General features: G+C 39.4%; 1 protein-coding gene across 1 annotated transcript in view; it reads left to right on the forward strand.

The window, feature by feature from the left end:
* GSN (gelsolin) overlaps positions 1-21832 on the forward strand; it is a gene marked incomplete in the record, with an annotated part of 970219 nt that overhangs the window by 457206 nt on the left and 491181 nt on the right. Inside the window, 1 exon segment of the mRNA XM_044058005.1 lies at positions 14754-14969. Within this exon segment, the coding sequence (XP_043913940.1) occupies positions 14754-14969 (216 nt within the window).

The following is a 21832-nucleotide window of genomic DNA, read 5'->3' on the forward strand; positions in this document are numbered from 1 at the left end:
ATCAGTTTTAAGGCTGAATTAGCCCTCTACTCCAGCAGTTGACTGGAGTGAGCAAGAGTGTATTTAATACAAAGGAAATTTTGGGAAAATTTTGATATTTGTTTGCGAATAGGTCTGCTTCGAATCATTTGGCAGTGCAGAATTGTGCGCTATAGCCTCCCATGTCCTTTTCCACAGTCTGAGCTCTTGGAATGTTGTTGAAGGCAAGTCAAAAAAAATTTTAAGTGAACTCTCTATCTAATGTTAAGCTGTTCATGTTTGATGGAATTAGTGAGAGTCCTTGAATAGCTGTCGATGCCATTGTAGTGAATCGTCTGGACAGTTCATGAATGAAGTGATCCAGAAAGGGAATAAAAATTGCTCTTCGCCAGTACTCTTCTGAAGTCTCTCCAGCCACATTGTTCCTCATAGTCTGTTTGCTACAGACACGTGGAAGGGGTAATTCAGTATTGCAGAAGCTCCCCATTTTTGACATATCTCTGAAGGTATTCCTAAACTCATTCTCAATGTTTGCATGAACAGCCTGCAGCTCATTAAGCACACAGCTGACTTGCTCATATGCGTACAGTATGTCTTGTGACGATCCTTGCAGAAGTTTGCTAAGGGGCTTAGTCAAGCCAAACAAAAACCTTGCTGACTGGAAGGAAACAATAAAGCAAGACTTAGTTATTGAACTGTAAAGTCCACTGGCATCTGTCAACATTTTTCCATCCCAGTGTGCCCCTCTGTTATTCATAATATTGTCTAAACCGTGAATGAGTGCTTCATACATATGATAGTCATCAAAGGCTGTATGTCTCCACCCATCTGGTCTCACAGCAATTTAAACTTTTGTTTTTCTATAGGTTTTTTGCCACTTGCCTTTTGCTGTAAGTTTATGTACTGCACTGATTCCTCTAGACATCTTTGCCTTTTTGGGGAGTATTTGAAAAACAAACCAACTTCCTTCACTATATTTAACATTATTCATACTTCTGGAACTTGGCAGGCCTTTGAAAGTATGAGGTTCAACTGGTGGCTAGTACAATGGAAAAAAATAGCATGCGGTACTTTTTCTTGAAACGAAGCTGCACAGCCTTTCTGTGCTCCAACCAGGTTTCCAGCACCATCGTACCCTTGAGCTTTGCAGTGCTCAAGATGCAACATTAACATTGTTAGGCATGTGACCAACTTATTGCGTATCTTCTCTCCAGTCACAGATTCACAGGCAATAAACTCTGAATCTCTCCACAGGATGGCCATTTTTCACATATCTTAGTACTACACCAAGTTGCTTATATCTGCAATTTCATCTGCTTGGATGGAATAAAAGGATCCAAGAGGCTGCTGTTTAAAATCCTTTATCCTCTGCTGTTGAATGTGTTCTTGAATACAGTCTAGCAATTCATCCTGTACTGTTTTTGAAATGTGTTGCATTCTTTTGGCATGTCTGCAAGTGGGCTTCTAACTCTCACCAGCATCAATTCGGAAATCAACTAGAGATCTGAAGTTTTGTTGGTTGTACAGTCAGATGTGCAGTCATATCTATGTCCATGGAGTGCTATCCCTTGCCTTTCACAGTACTCCAGACACTTTATAATAGAGGTTAGTAGAGTTCTGTTTTTGGCCACCTGCAGCTGTGAAGCATTTGAAATTGCAATTCTTTGACTTGGATTGTCACTTATGACTTGGAAAGCATGTAATTTTGCCTCAGATTTCTTGTGGTAATCTAATTCTGAATGTCGCTGAATATCAGCTTTGGCATGCTTCCAATTACAATACGGCTGCTCAATGAATAACTTTGCATGTTCTGTCTGTGTTGGTGTTGGAAATAACACACAGGCTAAACAATACAGCCCATCTTTTTTCACTGAATATGCCAGAAAATGAAACTGGTGTAGCCATGACAGCTGACATTGGCGAAGGGAACTTCCTGATTTCTTCTTTTGTCTGTTAAGGCTGTGAGTGGGGAACAAAAACAGTCATGTGGTTTGCGATTTATGACAATGATTTTCTCCTTATCTGCAGCATTAGTACATGTGATGTACTTACTAATATCTGTCAGTGAACACTTTGTGGCACTGACTTCATCCGAATGCTTACTGACTTCACTAACAGTACTTCTCTCACTTTCAATGTTATCTGTTAAGCTGCTGACTTCTGTGACAGTACTATTTTCACTGACTTCTCTGATGGCACTACATTCATTTACCGTGTCTTCTGTGTTGAACAGACATGACTCTGACTGCTGGTTAAAAAACAAATATCAAGACGTAGAAAACTTTAACAGTACAAGAAATACAACTACGTTTGCCTCCATTGAATGCACACAAAAAAAGTTTCACTAACTAAAAAAAAAAAATAGGGAAAGACTCTATACACTAGATGCCTGCAAACCCGCAAAAGAAATGGTAAGTGTACAACATGTATTATTAAAATGTTCTATCTCACCAATGAGCTCCTGCCTTCATGTATGACTTTTACAGTACCTTGCAGTTCATTTTCCATTACATATCTGACTTTTCTTTTTTCAAGATTAAAATCAGTAAAACTTATGACTACCCTCATTCATAAAGTCCTAGACAAATACTTTAGCACAGGAAATAGTGTCACACACATCTGAACTATCTGACAGTCATCCTGAGAATAGGACATAATTCTGTACATTGCCACTACTCTCACCCACAAATGACTTGCCCTCAAAGACTGAACCTTCTCAGTGTTTTATGACCCTTCTGAAAAATTTGGAAAGACTTGATGTAGTTCTTGCTTGGCTCCTGAAGAGATAGCAGCACTTTCTGCTGACCTACTGCAGCTCATTTCAATACACAAAATAACTGCTTGAAGCCTTCGGTTATCTAATGTTCATAGGTTCATAGATTAGTACTAGGTTAACTGCCCTTGCGAGCCATTTTAAACCTAGCCAATTATCCCTTGTGAGACTTAAACCCTGCACCTTGTGTTTGTAAGGCAAACACCTTAACCATTAGGCCACCGTACAAAATAAAATAGTGTCAAGTACTAATGACTTGGCTAATGGCCACAACAGCATGTCTTAATTATGCTGAAGAAAGAATGCATATAAAATGCTTCACAAATGAATGCACAAATCTGTTCTTTGCTTTGGCATGTTGCAAGTGCTTTATAAAACTGTCTCTGTGGGTGCTATACTTCTATCCGCCTTCACACATTCTGGCATTACACAGCATTTTCTGGACAAATAAAGGGCATAGGTCAAAACTGTAAACATTTTGTGAGCAATGAAAGAGATCAGAATGTACAAATAGCCTGAACTTTGACTGCCACGTGTCCACAGTGGTGAGGAAGTCCTATGTGGAGCAACTTATAAGTAAATGTATGGCATCCAGATCCAAGGACATTATAACCACACTGTTTTCAGCCTGATTAGACCAATTATTCAGTACAATGCACCATTTCACATGTACTTGACTAGGCACTTATTTTTCATATAATGGAGTGGCTGGCATGACCTCAGAGGTTCCTCACAAAGAGCATACAGGGTATAAATAAAATGTCTTGTATGGATAGACTAAAAGGCCTATTCCTTTATTCTGCCTCCTACCAACTATTAAAGGGTGACCTCTGCCTGTTCTACAAGGCACTCACAAATCCTGACTTGGAGCTGCCACACATCTGCAAGTCAAACAGCACATGGGTCAGCTGATCTCTGAATCTGAACTTAGTCAGGACTCAAACAAAACATGCAGGAGAGACTGCTATGTGTCTCAGATTGCTCTTTCTTTGGAACAGGCTTTCCATAGTAGGCAGTTCAGGGGGATGGATACCTGGCTTTAAGAGGGGATCTACAAGAAGGCTGCCAGAAATGTTTGCAAGAAAGAAACAATATGAGCAGAGACTACAGGTATGGAGTGAAGAAAGGCTAAATGATATAGTCTCACCAGCTGCACTAGTAGATTTTGGATCTTTCCAAATTACAATTTGTATTTTCCATAGAATGTATTGAATGTGATCAAGATTTAGGATGCTATTTATGAACTTTAAGCACAATGCAATAGGGATGATACCCTGTAAAGTAATGCATCAACCTATTTTTGATTCACAGAAACTAGTACACTAGGAGTTAAAAAATAAAAAAAAAACTGTACATAATCTTACCCCATTATGTAGAAAGAATAACCTATGCAAGGAATAAACACGTAAGTGACCCCCATCCCCAGGATTACATGCCATTTGTAAACATTACACAAACTGCATATGGGCTGATCCCAGTGGGGTTACTTATGGGACCCAAAGTGGGTACCTACAGATGGTGCAGTGCTTGTGACCACAGTGACACCCTTTCCTGCTGACATGTTGTTTGGATACCAGAGCAGTAAGTCAACACTAAATTAAAGAAAAAATGACTGGTAGGTAAAACCTTACCAGCAACAAAATTATCTGTGGTGCAGGCAACCCTATTACCACACTCGCATCTTACTCTGCACCCATACAGTGGTGCTGTCAAGGTCCTACCAATAGCAGTTGTCAGAGCACCAGATCCTTTCATCACTGGCATATGGTAATGACCATAGCTGAGTGGCATGTCAGTGGAGCACAGCAGGTAACAGCTGCTTTGTAAAGTATATTATACATTACTAAACATCTCTTCACAAAATCTGTACCATGTGGAGTTATGCTAAAAACTTTACTGTGTGGTATTGTCATGCTAAAATCTGTACTGTGTGAAGCTTTCGTGCTACACAGTGAAACCTACTTGGTGCACCGATGTGTACTGTGCTTACTTGTGCACCATTCACAAAAGTTGAGTCTTCCATACTCTGTAAACCTTACATTTGCAATAAACAGTAGTGTATTAAAGTTAGTATATATAACACTTTATTCAACTAACCACTACATTTATGAATCCTGGGGTTAACTTATCCCGTAAATGGATGCCAAGATATTTGTGTTCTGTACAGCCATCTTGTATAATGTATGGTAAGGGAAGTCATTCCAGATGTTTGTTGACTTTAATCAGAAAGAAGCATATTTTGGGGTACTTGGGAGTAAATTAATGGTAAAGTGCTTGTTTTGAAGGATGTTCAATAATGTTGATGACTAACTTAACATTTTCTAGAACTCTGTGATTTGCAGAGGACTGCTCAGTTTCAGTCTGCTGAAGTAAGTGGAATTTTGGATAGTTACCACTTATTATTTAAAACGGTAAAGGAGTCAGGACTGAGCCCTGTGAAACATCAGTGGCAGCAGTTAGTCATAGATTTTGGACCTTCCCAAATTACAGTTTGTATATAGCTTGTAAACTATTAAAAGCAGAGTCATGGAAAGCCAAATTTGTGTAGCCCAGTGAGTGGTAACTGACAATCTACCATGATGAAAGTCTTGAGCTTGTCTAGAAAGTACAGCAGTTGGCTTCACTAGTCAAGTTGTTATAGTAGTATTCTGAGAAGCAACTGCATGCTTGTATGCTGGCCCATGTACCTTGACTTATTTTTCTTCTTTGTCAGCTTTCATTTGGTACGTCTGAAGTTCTGATCTTTAATTTTCTGAGCATTATTCTTTCTTCGCTGTTCTCACATTTTGCTTTAGAAAAAAGGAACTTGTGTGTTGATTACTCTAGTTCTGCATTATTATTTTAAACCTTGCTTTTTGTGTTTGCCTCAGTCTGGCTGTATTATTTTTGGTAAATCTCTTTTGATATGTATCTGTTTTGGTGTCTGTGTATTACTCCATGTTTTTCTTTTATATTTCAAAGTAATGTACCTATTTTAGCTGGTGTAAATTTGATTCATGTTGTATGTATTGCGTTTGAAAGTCCCATATTTAAAGCTTTGTATCATTATGTAATGTAAAGTCAAGATCATGAATGAAAATGCACATCACTGTTTTATGTGCACTTACCCCATTTAAAGAGCACCACCAGTTTAAAATATGAATGTAGGAAGAATGAAAGACATCATTATAGTATGCAGTGGGCACTGTTTCCCATCCTGTAGCAATCTGATACAATCATACACAGAAGTTTATTTATCCTTTGTTGATCAGGTAAGTACCACTGGGCTAGTAGCCTCTTTTCAGGGGAGTATTCCTGCTACAACTGCAATATGACTAGGGCATCAAGGAGCTTCCTTTACTCTTTTCTATAAGTGCTATTAGGATCTTTTATGTCCATCTGTGCTACCACCAACTCAAGCAGATTGGACAACAGTTTAACTTATCCGAAGGACGTCACACTCTGGAGTATAGCACTCCCCCAGTGCTGCACTGTAGAGCAGCAATGAATCGTGAGAAATACATGCCTAACTCAACTGCCGTAATTTAGTCTAGACATTCTTCAAAAAAACACACCTCAGATGTAGTTAAATGTGTACAAGCCTTGAAAAGCACTTGCATGTATTAATGGTACTTAAGCAGACCGCATACTTAGTAACAGGGGAGTAAGCAAAGTATTGACACATTTAAACTTTCAGAAAAAGAAAGACTAATATTGCTATATATAAAGGAGAATTTAAAGTATATTACGAGCCACAGAAGAACTTGCCATATCAACATTTATTTTGTACTATTACTTTGCAATTTTTATTTCCAAAAACTCTTGTCAGTAATAATGAAGTGAAACTAAGCAGATGGATGTTTGATTGTATGTTTGAATAATGCATTTGTAGGACATTTTATTCCTTATATTACTAAGATGTTCTGACATACAAAACCTAATGGGTCTAGATGTTTGGCCTACATAAAAGGCAGAACAAGGGCAGGACCAAATAAATGCAGGGTTTATTAATCATGAGCTTACCCTTAAGAAATAAAGCGTAGTTTCCCTTGGTAAATCCAGCATCAAGACTGTTTACTATACAGATAACATTCCACATATAGTTGACAACAGTCATCAGGGGCATTGGTATATATGTTAACGGGCACTCCTTTGACCACCATGTCAAATCATTAAGCCTGCAGGCATGACACTTGCTAGAACATAGTCCTTCAAAGTCTTAGTAGGAAGTCACCGTGATGTCAGTCAAACTAAAATGATAAAAATCTATGCTGTTAAGAAAAATAAAGGAACCTAGTCTGTTACATGCTGCATGTTCACTGCGGGATTTAATTATAATGCATGAGCAGAACAGTGTACGTCAGAATCAGAAAAGTAAAGAGCATGTCTGAGGTCAGGCTTGGTTTATACATGGTTATTCTAGTTTTATGTTTCACAATCATAACAGACATCAAAGATGACATCAGCTTTCAAATGCTTGTTGAAGAAAATGACAGACATTTTAAGATTTACAAATTATGCACTCTCTGCAGTTTGCCATTTATAAGGGCAAATATGCTACTTGTATGCCAGATTTTCATTTCTAAGACATTGCATTAATACTCAATTTTTATCGAAAGAGTTTCTGCTGGAAACACAAATATAACGGATTTTAAGACTCATCACTTATGAATCCTTTGGCCTCATTCATTTGATTAAACTGTAGGAATAACAAACATCTGCACTACCAGCATTTAAGATCAAATGCTGGCTGCTGTTTTATGAAGTATATGCAGTCCAAAATTCTGAAATTCAGTTGGGTTTGTTTAATGAGTTAGTTGTAGTAGTGTTTGCATCCCATAAGTTTTGCGAGCCTGTGTTGGATTAAAATTGTGTACCAGTATTTACTTGCCCGGTATTCGCATGTGTATAGCCTTTGTGGCTGGAGACTACATGCTACTGGGTCAATGTATTACTCCTCTTTGGCTGAGTTTTTTCTTTCTTGAGCATTTTGGGTGTTGGGAATGTGAATGAGTTATGCTTGAAACTACGCATAAACTTGTATGGTGATGGGCTTTGAATGCAGATCTGGAAGGGGGAGGAAATCAAGTTTGCAGTCTTTATTTTATTAATTTTCCCTCATGCTTGGTATGTTTTGCTAGAGAAGGTATGTGTGCTTGAGTTTGGGATGTAACATGTGTAATATAGCTCTCAATCTAATCTTGGCACAAAATCTGTACATGTACAAAAATAATGGGGGACAAAGCCCTAAAGATAGGCTCATGTTTTAAATTTTACTCATAAATGTAAAAAATGCTAAAATTAAGTCTTCTGTTACTGTGCATTTTCTGAAGTATACGAATTCTGAAACTCAAATGCCTGTCATTTTTTAGTGAATTCAATCCTTAGTGATTTGCTACAAATATCCAGAAAACCACAATTTTTTATAAGGAAGAGAAAAAAATGTGGGTTGGTAATCCAAGCAGTTGAGAGGTATGATGTACAAATACTGGACCGTGTTTGTTCAGTCGTTTGTTTTGCTGATCTGTGCAAGAGTGGTGGGTATTTCGAGATTTGTTAGACCTCAGCCCACACGACAAAATATAAATTTAAATTGTATGCTTTTAAGATTCTTAAAGGGCTTATTTATATATACATTTAAATGTAGTAATAGTTGTATATCATTTTTCAGGACCGCTGTTAATACAGCTGGATTGTGGATTAAAGTTTGATTGTAAGGCTTTCTCAATACTTTGTTATGGTAGTGTGGTGGGTTGTACCCCCCCCCCCCTTGACAATGTAGATTTGGAAGTAGCTAGCTTATTGGAGGCATGTTCATAGATTTAGATTGTCATACTTGAAATCTATTTTGTCTTTGGCCTACCCTGTTTACAATAAAGTGTATGATGGTCCACTACCGATCTGAACGATCCACCTTAAAAAGGGCTTACCACTTTTTAGTGTTCCCGGTCGGGTGCCCAGCGCGCTTAACTGTCTAGTTTGATGGGCAGAGGATGCATTACATCCGGAGCCATTCGAATGGGAAGTTCAGTACAAAGTTAATCTCTCTCGCTCTCTTCTATTCAAATGGAGAATAGATGTGTCCTCTTTATTTGCAGCTGCTGGCTCCTACCGTGCTACACCGGATGGCTGAGCTATAATCAGACCCAGGGTGTGATCTGCCCTAAGGCATAAACAAAATCAATAAAGTAATTAAGTATTTAATACAGAAGAGTTTCTATGATATATATATATATATATATATATATATATATATATATACATCCATACGGTGCTAATTAATTAATATTTAAAAATATATTGCTTGGAAGTTTTTTTACAAAACTGTGACAGTTATGTGCATCTAAGTTTTAGGTGCTAAGATTAAACCTATTGACGTTTTTTAAATGTAAATATTACATGTACAACCCCCCCACACACACACACACACACATACAAACTAAGGGCTTAGCTTGTCAGTATATTACATTATTAAAATAATTTGTAATTTGGGAAAAATTTCTGAGTAAATCAACAAGCATGGCTGAAGAGGTGTACAGTACATCTATCTTTCATTCATTTTAAGGCAGCTTAGTTTGACCACGAACATAATGTGGTAATGTTTCGTTGCTAGATGAATCTTTCATCTGTGTACCTCAATCAAAACCAAATTCCTATGACTCGTTTATATAAAAAATGGCACATGGATTGGCACTGAAATGTTTTTTTTCCCCTGCTAGAACCTTTCCTGCCTGGAGAAACAGACTCCGTTTCGCATTAACACCAAGGAGGGGTTGAGACTCGTGATTTAGATGGCATGATTATAGAAATCAGAGATGATAAATGTTTATATATAGCTTGCTGAGAATGTCTAATGTACACTGTTCGTGTCAGAAATGATACTTCTTAACACAAGAAATCTGGACAAAGCCTTAAATAATTTTTATTGGGGAGGGGGGGGCAAAATAGAGACCGGTTTTAAATATTGCTCTTATAAACTTAGAATGCTGTTAGAATAACAGAATTTGTGTTGGCCTGCATTTTTCTGAATGATATAGTCTGAAACTCAATGACATTTAGTGACTTCAACATTCTGTAGTTTGCCAGAGAAATGTAAATTTTAAGATGAGCTGACCGAAAATATGAGGCAAAAATCTGGACATTCTGTGTAAATCTGGACAGTCGAGTATATCGTACAAGGGCATACAACCTCTCTATCGCTCCATTTGCAGTTAGTTGCTTGTGGACAAGGGCTTCTCTTATGGTGAGCGATAGAGTACAAAGTAAGTCGATAAATGTGGAACGGTGTGGTGGTTCTGTCTCGGTCTTATGTGGGATATTTATTTTGTATTTGTTAACTGGGGTTGTTGGACTGGGCATAAAAACCCATTTTCAGCGGAGGTCTGAGGAGAAAAGCTCCACATGACAAATAACTTGGATCTGCCTTGGCCCAAGGCATAAGGGATTAATTTAATTTTAATAATGATTACAAGCTTTCATGACAAATAACAATAGTAATATATAGTTAAGATACAAGCTACGTACACTAATAAATAAAACATGCACGTTCTTGTATAACATTTTTACGTGCAATAAATATCAAATACAGCTATATTCTAGCTTTTCATGTTGCATACTATGCCAGTTCAAGTTGCTAAATATAACAATGTCTTATATCTTTGCTTAAAACTGTAATTTCTAGGTAGCCTTGTGAAAAAAAAATAACGGGAACTGCACAGTTCATTATAGTAATAACATCGTTATCAGAATTTAATCTGTAAGGTTCATAGCCTGACCCCATCTGTACTCTAGTCAGATTGCAAGTTACATGTGCATCTGAACTTTTCTATGGCACTGCTGAAATTAGTACAGTATGTCCAGACCTTGCATTCATTTTAGATATTTCTTCAAGATGTAACCTTCATAATCCCACCCACAAACATTTCTCTAGCCAGTAATACTGACCCAGATATAAACTCTGCAGTCAACTTCAACAGAAGGCATTTGTGCTCTTTTAAGTTAAAATGTTGGGGGAGGGGCTTGTTAACATCAAATGGATAGCTGTGCCATTGCTGGCCTGAGTTTGAGAGTGGATTAATCCGCTTACTGCTTTGATGACTTCTCCATGAGTTGACCTAAGATTTCATTCTTAGAGGCAATGCTCAAGAGCACGTGGGGAAAAACTAGTGCAGATCATGGCGCCATTTTTTAACTTGTAGTCTACAATGGCGCCATGCAATGATTTTTATTAAAATTACATTAATCCCTTATGCCTTGGCAGATCCAAGGCATCTTGAGGGATTTTAAAATCATTTCGGGGCAATTAATTAATTTATTGAAAGATTATTTGAAAGAGCACCTGAGCACATTCCCAAAACCTGAAATTATGATATTGAATTCCACAAAACATGTGGCGCATGTTGCTTCAAGTTCTAACATCCGTTCTTGTTTTTAAAGTTTCTCTAAGAAAATCTTTCATGTTTAATACAGATACAGCATGTATTGTGGAATTGAATATCATAATTTCAGGTTTTGGGAATGTGCTCAGGTGCTCTTTCAAATAATCTTTCAAATAATAATTGTTAAACATGTTAAGCAATAATTTGAAATTATCCAACTACAAAATGGCAAGTGCTTGTAAGCTTTACACCAGAACACAGACACTTTATCTTTGCTGAACCTAAACAAACACCCAAAACACAATTATTGAATATTGAAAATTACAAAAAAACACCACTATTAAATGTAAAAGCACCACTTAAATGTAAATTTAGGCACTAAACATTCCATAAACAAACAAAAAACATTTCCGGGATACTTTAAACTACCTGACAAGCTGTTTAAAACTATTTTTATTTTTTCTGCTTTACTTTTTAATTTGATATTTAATAAACTGGCTCTTTGGTACAAAAATAAAAAAAAAATACCTCTCACAGACTTGCTGAATGGAGTTTGTTGTTGGAACTAGTCACTGCTGAGTCACTAAATTAGTAATTACTGATTACCGCAACTTAGACTTTGAAGTTTTTACCAAAACGCGCCTAACTCAACTACAACAGAGAATTATTTGGAGGAGCAATTAAGGAGATTATAAATCACCTGACTCTGCAACCTCCAATCGCTTCTCCAATGTATGAGTTAGGCGCGATTTTTCACAGCATTCATTGGTTCAGGAACTGGCTAACTGGAAAAACATGTACTGTCCACGTGTTTTTTTTTTTTTTAACTGTCGTGGAGAGATTGACCTTTACATAGTAGGACTCCATTATGGCATAAATCATAATGATTTTGTCTCCATTTCATTTTGTCATGTCATTTCCAAAAAAAAAAAAAAATTAATTTGAACGGACAGCATTGGGTAATGAACAAAAGTTCTAAATGGACAAAAGGAGGTGGTGCGCGCCCATGCCTAAATCCGCCACTGTAGAGGCTGTTTTTAAACCACATGAATATAAACAGTTTGAGATACATACATACATAGAAAAATCGCTACTATAACTTCTCAAAGTATAGGGTTATCAGTGGCATGAGATTTTGGTTGCAGCACTTCATTTTTACTGCCTTAGTAAAAGTACCCCTGTAATTGCCTACTGTAATATACTAGGAATGGCACTGGAAAGTATATGGGGAAATGTATAGACTGCATTTGCTTAAACTTTCAAATGCTAATCAGTGTAAACTAACTGTACTTCAGCCAAACATTCAGGAAAGATGAGATAGTTGAAAACATTTTACCACAATGAATGATGGAAGAATATTGAGAAAATAAGTCCAGTAGGGCAGAATCACTATTAGACCAATAGTTATGGTGTGATTTCCAAAGGACAACATACAGCATCATCTAATGAAGAAAATATTTTTAAAACGCTGATTAGACTCTATTCAAAAGCTCCATGACCATTTTAGAGAAAATATGCAAAATATTTTATTCTTTTAGAATATTTGGACATGTAACTTAACATGTTTCTTTGCAAGGCACAACTGTCCATAGCAATCCTGTGCTGTAAAGTGAGGGAAAATCTGTATGATTCTAAAAGTGCACCTGCATCAACACACACACACACACGCAGCACTAATAACACATCATATGAAAAATAATTGCCAGTGGAGGGGAAAAGATTTGTAGCAACAAGCATGAAAAATACCATTGCCTAGGCTTGAATGATTATTGGACACAGCTTTGCAAAAAGTACATACTACTTTGCTAAAGAGGCCAGGCCTGTGTGACAGGATAGCATCTCTAGCTGAGTAAAATCCATTCATTCAGCAAATCTAGTTGCTCATGAGTGGGGGAAGAATATAAAAGGACACTTACGACTGTAAGTTCTAAGCACTACCTCTAACAACTCCAGCTGAGAGTTGTGTAATCTAACCTGCAGTATGCTAAAGAGGCACTCTGAAAACCTTGCCTCTAAGTGAACATGTGACTTAAGATTTCTAAAATTTAAACTCCTCCAGCAAAAAATCTGAGTGTGCCCCTTTAAGGATTGATATAATAAGGAATTGAGATAGTAAGGAACGTCTCAATATAAGTAGTGTTATCTTTAGTGCTGTCTTTTTCTTACAAAAGAGAGTTGGTTTCCAGTTATGTAAAAAAGTACATCAGCCGTTTTATAACTGCATCTCCAGCTACTTGGTATGTGGTCCTTTGTGTTCAGAGCATTTGCTGATGCACATAGTTTGAATTCTGTGTTGCTCCATTGAATTCTACTTTACGCAGATATTCGCTACTGATTAAAAGGCTGAAGGTATGTCTGTTTTCATTTATTCCACACTTTATGCCACAAAATTGTGGAGTAAAGCTCAGATGGTTGGACTCTCATTAGGTGGATGGTGTGTCATGGGTGGTCCTACAAACTAATGGCAAATGTACAGAATCCGGGTAATGTATGTAAGATGTGTTATGCTGTGCTGTTTGCTCTGGAGCAAGAGCTGCATTAACCTTTGTCGGGCAGTAATTAATTGCTGCTTACCCCTACTATTTTTTTTTAACACAAAGTATGTTTATAATGTATACCCCCCCCCAAAAAAAAACCACACACTTGGGTCCGTCTTAAATTTTGTATATATTTGTGTTCAGCTCGGGACATTCACTGTGCTTTGGGGATTGGCTCACTTGGTGAGTTTTTCAGCTTTTGACAGAAGATGCCAAAAATAGTGCATGTTTTACTTGTGCAGTGTTTTGTCTCGCTCTGTTTTCCAGTCTTATTTCCAACAGGTTAAAGCAAGATTTTCCACATTTATGTAGCCTTGTAATTTACAGAGAGAGAGAGAGACAGGAAATTTGAATTTGTCAGTTATTTTTCGATGGCGTATTTAACAGTTTTAGTTGATGTTTGTTGCTGTTGCTACTCATACTTTCCATTGCAGAATGAAAGTTGTGCATGCAAGGTTTGGGCTGTAACATGGTCCATTCAGCTGAAATTGTGCATGTGGGCTGTGGTCACAAATACATACAGAAAGGGGATAGCAGATAATTAAGTCTTCCTTCACATGCAGAAAAGTGTGGTATGTAATCTGAGAGGAATCCTTTCCAGCTTTAGTTCTGTGTAGGTTCCATAGGCTTGGTGCAGTTGGTTTTTAATGATTTATGGGATACAAGAGTGCAGATTTGCTTTTCATAGTATCATAGGAGGTTACTAGGCAAATGGCCCTGGGGCCCTTACAAGCCTAGCCAAGAGTTTATCCCCAAGATTTTTGTGAAGTCCATCCATATACCTTTTCTTTAGACATGTAGCTGTAAGATCAGAAGTCTGAATGAAGCTTTAGTCATCTTAAAATGAATAGATTTGCCTTTGATTCATTTATAGGGCAATACTCTTTCTAGCTCTGTGCTTTAACCTTTAGAACTCAGCTTGCTAGAGAGTAACCTTTGACTCCATTACTTCAGACTTTGTGTTTTGTGGACTAAAATTGCTGACTTGAGTTTAAGCATATGTGTGATAGTGGTGGTGGTTCTTATTGCTGCTTTTGTATGGAACTGCTAGTCATGTCATTATGAAATGAGTTTTCTGCTGATCAGTCTGTAATTGGTTTTTGTTAGGTTCAGATTCTGCCTGAATATGGTGAGACTCCTCTCTTCATGCAGTTCTTCAAGATGTGGAAGTGCAAGGAGCAGACTGAGGGTCTTGGAGTGGCTTATATTAACAATCACATTGCCAAAATTGAGAAGATACCTTTCGATGTTTCTACTCTGCACGACTCTCAAGCCATGGCAGCACAACATGGAATGGTAGATGATGGCTCTGGAAAGAAACAAGTAAGAAAGCTTTTACTTAAATGATAGGTTATGTGAATGTTCAGTCTCAACTTCTGTTAAGTATTACTGCAGAACATTTCCTCCTCAGGCAAAGAATTGATGTACATTTTAGGTAAATAAAATTCAGCCATGCTCAGACCAAAAAAAAAATCATAAGCCCTTTCATAAGGTTAGTGTTTGCTATCCTAATTTGAGCTGTTAGATGTTTTTCTGTTCTCATGTTGCAATACTCATAGTTGTAGGGAGGTCGCTGCCTGCAACACCGGACATATGGCCAGTATACCCAAGTCTTTGGATAAAGGGTACATGCGACATTGCATGTCTGAGCCATAAAAGGACGTTTGCTTTATATGTGATGTCTGCATATACCCAACTCGGCTCCAATTGCCAGCTTGTGTTGGGTTGTTCGTTTCTTTGGCTGTCCGCTTTTCAGATAAGTACCCTTTTGGGCTTTTTGACTACCTTTTCTTGCTTTCCAGATATACATGTCAGCTAGAAAGGGAAAGTGTGCTTGTGGAAGACAAATTCCACATAAGGACATGCACGACTTGTGTTTTGCTTACGGGAAGGCCACAATTACAAATCCTGTGACATCTGCCAATCCTTTGTATCCAAAACTTTGCAAAGTCGCTTGGCTGCTTTTAAATTATGTTTAGAAAGTCAAAGGCTCCAATGTCCAGCATTTGGTATGGAGGCTAGGGTAGGTACCTCTGAACCGCCTCAGAAGAAGGCCAGAAAACTTAGGCTCAAAGCCCATGCTGCACTTCACAAGCCCAGTTAGATTCTCGAGGTGGATGATGGCTCAGGGTCCCATCAGACATCAGTTTTACCACTCTTAAGTGTGAACCATGGTGGAAGCCGGTTCAGCGGAAACCTAGAGTAAGTTCACTGAGGTTGTTCAGCCATCAGGCCCTGAGGGGGAACCATGGCTTGTGGGTTCCAAGGGGCCTACTACCGCCTTAACATCCATCCCTGACATTGGCTCCCAGACAGACTATTTCTCCTGTTTCTTTAAAAAAGAAACAAAACGAAACACCCAGCTACAGAATCTGCACCTGGATGGGAAACCTTCTCTGAAAACTTGTTCAGAACCGTCCAGGCCCTTCAGTCTCAGGTGCACCAACCAGTTCTACATCCTGTGCAGCCCTTGGAGGAGACTGAGGAAGAAAACTCTTACTCAGATGTATCCCTGACATACTGTTCACAACTTGAGTCCCACAAGGGGCATTGCTACCCCTGAGGAGGAAGACACCCTTAACCCTGATTCTTCTGGAGAAATTTTCTTTTGGGGACACAATTACTTTAATGAGAGAGCATTTCAAATGGGAGGTGTCTGACGTGTTTGAGACAGATATTTTGAACCCCTGCAGATGGAACAGCCATCTCCATCTGCAGTTCCTCCTTTGCTTCCAGCTTTCCTGGATGCCTTTCTGGCTGCATTTTAGGCTCCATATTCCCACCCTCCAGCTTCTAAATGACCTGATAGATTTTACAAGGTCCCCCAACAGGCGCAATTCACATTAAAGTATCCTCCTGCAAACCCAGCAGTTATTGCTATGTGAGCAAAAAATCTTACAGGCAGTTAACCTCTATTTTTTTCTCTACAGATAGACAGCAAGTTCAAGTTCATAGACATTCGGGAAGAAAGTCTATACTTCTTCCACCCTGGCCATTAGAGCTATTAATTATCAAACCCACATGGCTAGATTTGTCCTAGATACCTTGTCTAAGGGTCCTGCTCTTATGTCTGATGTGCTAGATTCTCCTGCCAAGTCTCAGCTAACTACCCTACCTTCTACTGCCTCTCAGGTGACCAGGCCTTCTATCAAGTGCAGCTATGATGCTGTAGAGAAGCATCATCTAAATCTGCAGCATTTGGTTCTGTCTTGAGAAGGTATTCCTGGCTGAGGCTACAGCTTCTACCTTTGGATGTACAAGCCAAATTGCTTGATGCACCACTAAGACAGTAAGGCCCTTTTTGGTACTGCTTCAGCTGAGCTCCTTAAATCTCTCCAAGAAAATGGCAAAGTTGCAAAATTTGAAACACTTGCTCATTCGCCCATACCTAGATATCACAGGAACTACCCGCAAAAGACTAGTTTTAAGAAGCAGTCCTCTCACTCTACTGCAGTCCAATCTAAAGGACAGACTGCCTAGGAAGCAAACGACTCCCAGATCCTCCTCCACCTTGACCCCAACTTCTTTTGGAGGCAACCTGATCCAGACAGAGCTCTTCCACTGTGACTCGTATCCCTTGCCCACATCCACCCCCCCTGTTCCTCCATCTAACACTTTCCCTACCCTCCTGGCAGAAAAATCCCTTCAGAGAGTTGGGTTCTCTGTATCATCCAAAACTGTTATTTTATGACTTGGTGGGCTGGGGCCTTTCAATCTCCCTCAACTCTACTTCACCTCTTACCCCCAATTCTGGATCAGCAACTATCTCAAGAGACTATAGAAGTCGTCCATCTGGCTCAAACAGGCAAGGGTTTTTATTAAAGAATGTTGTCCCAAGAAAGGGTGGTCCTTGGTGACCATTCCTGGACTTCTCTCCTCAGTCTTCATCTGAAGGTACTTGGCTTCAAGATGCTCTCCTTATAACATCTCCTGCCTCTTATCACTTTCAAAGCCTTCATGGTATCCCTGGATCTGAAGGATGCTTATCTTTACATCCACATTCACCCCAACTACAGGAAATTCCTATGTTTCTCAGTTGGTTCTTCACATTTTCAGTTTTCTGCATTGCCATTTGGCCTCTCTACAGCTCAGAGTATTCACACTGTCTAGCCTCTGTTATTGCCCACTGCAGAATTCAGGGCATACAAATCTATACCTGTCTAGGCGACCTGCTAATACTGCACCAGGATTTCCACTCCTTATCCCATCACCTATACATGGTGTGCAGGGTCTTGGAGGATATAGGCTTCACAGTGAGTCATCAAAAATCCCAAATGACACCAAAAGACCTTTATCTTTGGATGCAGAGTAAGAGCAGACATGTCTGCCTTCATCTCCTGCCAGAAGGTGGAAACTTTCACCCAGTACTTCTAATCTCTCCTTCCTGTCACAGCCATCTCAGCCAGGGAATTTCTAAAGGTCTTGGGCTACATGCTTCCTTGATTCCCATGCTCCCTTAGCCAGGTCGAATATGAGGAAGTTCCAGTCGGTCCTGAAGAATTTGTGGAACCAACACAAATATCCTCTATGTTGCACACCCTCTACTCCTATGCTGGAAAAAGGAACTGTTATAGTGGATTTAATCAATCAGCCTCAATCAGTGGATACCCCTGCAGGTTGCTTCTCCTACACAGCACCTGTACACAGATGCATCAGACTTGGGCTGGAGAGCCATTTTGGAAAGCAACAGCCAAAACAAGGTAGAGGTGGAGTGGCCCACTCACAGACTAAGGGAACTCGTCAATATCAAAGAACTGAGGGGTCTTCACTTGGCACTACAGGCCTTCCAACAGATTCTCCTACCAGGCACCTTTAGGTTGTCTCGCACACTGACTGTTGTGTGGTATGTCAACAACCAGGGAGGGACAAGGTCCTATCCACTTTGCACCATGGCAATTCATATTTGGTCCTTGGCAGAGAAACTACATATACACCTGCAAGCTGTATACATTCCCTTGTGGCAGACACCCTCGGCAGGACCAGAGCACCCTCTCACAAATGGATGTTTCAAAGTGAGGTGTTTTTGGATCCTTTTCACAGGTGGGGTATTCCACACACTGATCTTTTGGCCTCCTCCCAGAACAGACAGATCCCTCTTGTTTTTCATGGGAACTCCACATCCTCAGGCTTGGAAGATAGATGCCTTCTCTTTTCCTGGGTGGTGATATTTATTTATGCCCCCCCCCTAAACACACTGATTTCAAAAGTCCTGAGGATCCAGAGGGACAAACAAATCTTGCTGGTGACCCCTTTTTGGCCAAGGCAGCATTGGTTTCTCCTACTATTCCTATTAGTCTAAGGTAATCACCACAGGTTCTCACTGATTCGACCTACTCAAACAAGACGTGGGATCTCTCATCCACCCTCAGGTGCTCAACCTAACTTTATGGCTGATGGAATTTTTATCCCCTTTAGACATCTGTATTCAGTGAACATACTGAATGTCCTGTAGGATGCCAAGAAACCTAGTAGCAGGAGAAATGTTTTATCTAAATAGAAAAGATTCTCCAGGTGGTGTCAAGAACAAATGAGACCCTGTTCTTGCTCTGTGAAAGTGCATTTGTCAGAAATCTCCACTTGATTTCCTTTGGTACCTCTAGCTTCCAGGTTAAATGTAAAACTATTCTTAAAAGGGGTCTTCCATATCACACAACCTCGTAAGCCCTAACCCTCCATCCTGGGATTTTAATTTTGTGCTAGAACTTGCATTATCCCTTTTTTGAACCAGCATGTACAGCATCTGTGAAGCTACATACCTGGAAAACAGGCTTACTTGCTTGCTCTTGCTTCTGCCAGGAGGGTCTCTGAAATCCAGGCCCTCCTGTCCATTCCCTGGATGTTCCCAGACAACTGAGGTATTACCTGGACAAGACCAAACTCATGAAGTCTGACCAGTCTTTTGTCTCTTCACCCTTGGGCTTTGGGAAGACGGTGTCAAAACAGACTACTACTCATGGATTTCTAAGGCAATCTCCTTTTGCTATTCCTTTCATGGGAAAACATTGACCTCCAATGTGAGAGCTCTTTCTTCTAGAGCAGCTGCCTCTTCCACAGCCTTATTCTGAGGTGTAGATTGCGCATCCATTCTGGAAGTGGACACTTTGGTCTTTGCTTGAGAGCTTCTGGCATCCCCAAAGTGCACAAAAATCAAGCAGACCCCCCTTTCCGACCTATCATGTCCAACAAGACCAAAACTGAACCCATAGGGGAATACCTGGACCAAACATACAATCCGCTCATGCAAGCCACAGCCTTGTATATCAAGAACTCATCCGACTTTCTAAATATACTGTACAATTCCAATCTGCATTTTTCTAAATGCACGCTTGTTACATTGGATATAGTAGCACTCTACTCGAACATCCCACACAGGGAAGGTATTTAAGCAGTTGAACTTTTTTTGAACAAATAGGCAAAATGTAAACCCGAAAAAACAAACTTTAATTGCCGTGACCACTGCAGTACTGAAAATTAATTTCCTTTACTTTGATGGAGAAATTTCTTTGCAGCTTAAGGGAGTTGTCATGGGGTCCAAAATGGCCCCAGCTTTTGCTAACCTGGTGCTTAGCACATGGGAACTAAAGTCCCTGATGCACTTGGGAGGCTTTAACAAGGTTCACCTCTACCATCGTTATATTGATCTTTTTTCATGTGGGAAGGTACCAAAATGGAACTAGATTCCTTCCTTCACACACTTCAAAACAGTATCCCGTAACTAGATTTTTCAGTCTCTGGCTACGGTAACCATGTCTTGTTTCTTGACCCCTAAATTTCAATTGACCCACACTCAGGATTAATCAACACTAATGTGTCCCGCAAAAACACATACCGCAACAACTTCCTGGATTACAGGAACCAGCACCCCTTTATGAACAAGAACGTGCTTAAGGGGACAGTTTACTGTTTGTCCAGATTAATCTCAGATGACAGCACTTTACGTATGGAAAGCCAGTTCCTTTTACAGTCTGTTTCTTAACCGAAACTACCCACCCGCTGTGATAGCACAAGTGTCAATGGATGTCACCCAGTACTGCGAGGAGAGATACAGACCCATCCTCACTCACGGTTTTACCTCAAAGCAACCGAACCACATGGTGACAGGCACGGACAGAAGCTGCAATTTTCCAGCCCCCATTAGTAGGGATTTGCTCCCTATAAAAAAACATAATTATCAAGAACTGGAATATAATCAGGGCCGATAGTTACCTTTCGAGCACTTGGCAGCGTCCTGACCTTTGCCCACAAGAGGACTAGGACTCTAAGGCAATTTTTTGATAAAACAGAAGCACCCATCCTTAGGAATCCCCCCAATGCAGACAGACACAACAGCAGCCAAACGGGCATGCAACAGATGTGTAGTTTGCCCAGTCATCTACACAGGCTCCAGCTTCACCTTCCAAAGCAACTGAGTTTTTAACCTCAAAGGCACCTACAACTGCCACTCTGCTTTTGTAATTTACACTGCCATCTGGAAGACCCGTGGCTCTTTCTACATAGAACAGACTGCTCACAAGCTCTGAGCAAAAGAGCACCTCGGGGCAGTCCGCAAAAAAGAACACTGCAATGCACTAGGCAGACGCAGCTCCCTCTGCCCCAACTTCAGCAAGTTAAAGTTTTTTGTTCTCTAGCATGTACAAGAATTCTACGGTGATGGTGAAACCTTACTCGAAATAAAAATTAAAATGGCAACTCCTCCTCAATGCTGAAACGGCACTGAGACTTAATGAAAATATTAATGTGAAATGTGCACTAAAATGGTTAGGCTGATAGTATTCCTAAACATGCCCAAACATACACTCTGCACATTCCCATTCGTTATATTGTACTGTTCTTGCATTGGGCCACTTAGTGTCTTAACACTGTTACCCTATCAAAACACTGTATTCTACACCTCATTTGAATTGTGTGCATTCTCAAGTAAAGTATTTCAATTCAATGTATCGCTCTGAAGACGTTTGTAGTAATTAAACCGAATGAAAGCGCTCAGCTATCAGTTCCTGTCTCCAGTGTTTGTTTCCAGTAGCACCGCCCCTTGCAGAGTTTGTTTTTTAACCTTTTTCTGTTTGTGTGTATGTATGTTTGTATATATATATATATGTATGTGTGTGTGTGTGTTTATGTATTTTTTTTTGTAAAAAAAAAAAAAATTTTTTTTTTTTTGTTTTTTTTTTTTGTTTTTTTTTTAT

The sequence above is a fragment of the Protopterus annectens genome, chromosome 16.part0 (assembly GCF_019279795.1).
Source record: "Protopterus annectens isolate FY-2018-M chromosome 16.part0, PAN1.0, whole genome shotgun sequence".
Taxonomy (NCBI): Eukaryota; Metazoa; Chordata; order Ceratodontiformes; family Protopteridae; genus Protopterus; species Protopterus annectens.